General features: G+C 45.6%; 1 protein-coding gene across 1 annotated transcript; it reads right to left on the bottom strand.

The window, feature by feature from the left end:
- Window positions 1-1,133: 1,133 nt before the first annotated feature.
- On the bottom strand, window positions 1,134-1,841 carry LOC120352021. The gene has a single exon (XM_039431429.1). It carries the CDS (start codon window positions 1,839-1,841, stop codon window positions 1,134-1,136), a length of 708 nt encoding a protein of 235 aa, XP_039287363.1.
- Between the last annotated feature and the right edge of the window lie 1,586 nt (window positions 1,842-3,427).

The raw sequence follows: 3,427 nt of genomic DNA, 5'->3' as shown, positions 1-3,427 counted from the left end.
GCGAGCTTTCTATTAGAGATTGTTACAGTTTTTGAACATTCATTCACAATATCAGATAGAATAGAATGGAACCTTTCATAACTTAAGTTAACGTCATCAATAGAATAAACTACATTCCAATTTATCGCCTTTAGAATATCAGATACGTTATCAATATCCACATTTTTTTTAGCTAGGGTTTCATCATTTTTTCCTCGACAGTTGCGAACTAGATTAAATTTCAATCCTAACAAACAATGATCTATCACATTCAAATCAAATATTGCATGCGTGAAACAGTTTATTTGCTTATGTTTGATAAAAATATGATCAATCAGTGTTCGAGACATTTTAGTGATTCTAGTTGCTTTATCAACTATGGATGAAAAACCATTGTTCTCCATTAAACTTAAATAGTTACAGGAAGCGTTTTTCCCATCTAATAGATCGATATTTACATCACCAACTACAATTGTATTAGATGTAAATTGATTAATTTTTGATTCTAATTCGGTTATAAATCTGATTTCAGTGAATTCTTGAAGTCTGTAAACACAAAATAGTTTAAAATTGTGATTTCTAATTTTCACATCCAGTACAAGAGTGTCAGCTGTTTCCATGCTATGGACATCTCCTTGTGTAGCACATACAGAGTTTAATGTGTAGCATATCACACCGCCCTCTCTATACGAGTCGTTGCAGTGAGCAAAAATATTGTAATTTGGGATATTATAGGCCTACAATTTGACTTCATCAGAATTTATCCATACTTCACTCAGAATTATAAACGTGACAGGGTTTCGAATTTGAGAAAATTCAGCCAAAAAGTTATTGAAATTTTGTCTCATGCTTCTAATATTACAATAAATAAGTGTAAAAATGTTATTCTCTTTTAAATTATCAATTTCGAAGAAATTATCTTTTAATGAATATAAGTAATCGTTTTCGTTCATTCAGAGGTTATTGATAATAAAGGGATAGAAACAAACTAATAAACTATATGTAACACAAAACTATAAAACTTGAACAAGCATGCTTCAAATAAAAATAAGAAGATTTCTCTGCATAATATAAAAAGTTGAAAGCATCAAGTACATATTAAAGTGAAAAGTATTTTCACATTCTTTAGAATAAAATATCACTGCAGAAATACCTTATTTCAAGTTATCAATATCCGAACCACTCATAACCTTCTGGCATTTTTCCCCATCAGATCTTCTAATAAAAAACTTTCCCTCATGACACCAGACATATTTTATTCTGACAGCTCGGTACTTTGCTTTCAATTTGGCAAGAAACACTTTATTCACTGGAGCGAGATGCTCATTAATATACACTTTTGATCTCTTGAAGGCGGGATTTATGTTATATGCTGTTATGGATTCCTTATTCTCCCTATACTTCTTGATCCATTGGTCCCTGATAGCTCGATGCGTGAACTGTACGATGAGGGAAGGAGCTCGGTCGTTGCGAAAGCCAGCAACTCGGTGCGCTGCGTTGATGTGCGACTCTTCCACCGCGACGTCAATCGCCGCTCCGACATCCATCACTAATTTGATGACTTCCTCTTTTGGAGTTGCCGGGACGCCACTTATCTCTATGTTGCTTCGCCGTGTGTATTGTTCAAGTGAACGAACACGTTCCTGTAGATCGGTTACTTGATTTGATAGAGTATTACTTGTTTCGCGAAGAATGGTGTTCTCAGCTTTAAGCGTTTCGATGCTATTCTTGAGCTCTGCCATTAGTGTATTTGATGCGTCCACACTAGCTGAGAGGAATACAACTGACTTGGTCAACTCTGTCACCTCGTCCTTAACAGTTTTTAATTCAGTAAAAATATCGGTTTTGAAGCATTCAAACATTTTAGACAGAATGTCTTTGGTAATTGGTGCACCGGTATTAGGCCCAGAAAACACGTTCGCAGCATCTCGACTCTTTACATCTCCATTGTTTCACAGAGCGTACTTTTGTCTCCTCGTTTTCGTCCTTAATGCAGTCTGAGTAGATTTTTGCCCACACCTTTCTCTATCAGAGTTCCCAGTGTCGCTCTGGGCCGGCTAAACTCAGTCGGCGACTGGGGAGGGCCGCGGCAGGGGACGGGAGTCTTGGTGGGGCGTCCGTCACCACCCTCGCTCGGGTTGGGGGTTGAAACAGGGTTTTGAGTGCTTTGGAGAAATGTTTCCCTCTTTTAGGAAAGAGGGGCCGTGCTTTCGCACTGCCAAACAGGGTTGGTCGCGGAAAGAAGGGAACAGGAACCTTACGGTGTTAGTCGTGAGAAAGGGTTTCGTGTCGGGACTAAGTCCTAGTCCTTAGGCACCGGGTGTCTTCCCGGGGTCCGGGATGGTTGCGGAGCTCTGGTAAAGGCTTTTCCTGGCCTTCCCAGAGGTCCTCTTCCGGTTCCGCACTGGTTTAGTGCGCTGCGGCGGCCCGCGCTCTGGACTTTCCTAAGTCCTACTTGCCGGGCACCAGCTGTCCTCCTGGGGACCGGATCGGCCGCGGAGTTGCGGGAAAGGCTTTTCCTCACCTTCCCGGACGTCCTCTTGCGATCCCGCACTGGACTAGTGCGCTGCGGCGGCCAGCACTCTGGACTTTCCTAAGTCCTACTTGCCGGGCACCAGCTGTCCTCCTGGGGTCCGGATCGGCCGCGGAGTTGCGGGAAAGGCTTTTCCTCACCTTCCCGGACGTCCTCTTGCGATCCCGCACTGGACTAGTGCGCTGCGGCGGCCCGCGCTCTGGACTTTCCTAAGTCCTACTTGCCGGGCACCAGCTGTCCTCCTGGGATCCGGATCGGCCGCGGAGTAGCGGGAAAGGCTTTTCCTGGCCTTCCCAGACGTCCTCTTGCGATCCCGCACTGGACTAGTGCGCTGCGGCGGCCAGCAGTCTGGACTTTCCTAAGTCCTACTGGCCGGGCACCAGCTGTCCTCCTGGGGTCCGGATCGTCCGCGGAGTTGCGGGAAAGGCTTTTCCTGGCCTTCCTAGACATCCTCTTGCGATCCCGCACTGGACTAGTGCGCTGCGGCGGCTAGCACTCTGGACTTTCCTAAGTCCTACTGGCCGGGCACCAGCTGTCCTCCTGGGGTCCGGATCGTCCGCGGAGTTACGGGAAAGGCTTTTCCACACCTTCCCAGATGTCCTTTCACGCCTCGATGCCCCACTGGTGGCCTACCAATGGGGAGTCAGGTTTCGACCAAACCTGACGTGTTGTCGTTGGTCGAAACTGGCAACCCGTCGTCCAAACAGGTTAAGTGTCGTTCAACACTCGCCCAACGAGTGTAGAGCAGTGGAGTTCACTGTGTGAGAGGCTAATCGATTTTAGCCTCGACACAACTCCCGGTCGCTGAAGAAATCGGAGTTCACTTAGTACTGGTGTACTGTGACGTGGCTAGCTGCTCGCTGCTTCCTTCTCACCTCTCTTGACCGCTCGACTTGGCTCTCCGAACTCGACTGC

This window comes from Nilaparvata lugens, chromosome 6 (assembly GCF_014356525.2).
Source record: "Nilaparvata lugens isolate BPH chromosome 6, ASM1435652v1, whole genome shotgun sequence".
NCBI lineage: Eukaryota > Metazoa > Arthropoda > Insecta > Hemiptera > Delphacidae > Nilaparvata > Nilaparvata lugens.
The sequence above is the reverse complement of the archived record's forward strand: the minus strand, read 5'-3'. Positions and strand labels throughout refer to the sequence as shown.

What these genes read in the sequence shown, in the direction of transcription:
- LOC120352021 (XM_039431429.1), bottom strand. Translation starts at nt 1,841, where the DNA reads ATGTTTGAATGCTTCAAAACCGATATTTTTACTGAATTAAAAACTGTT.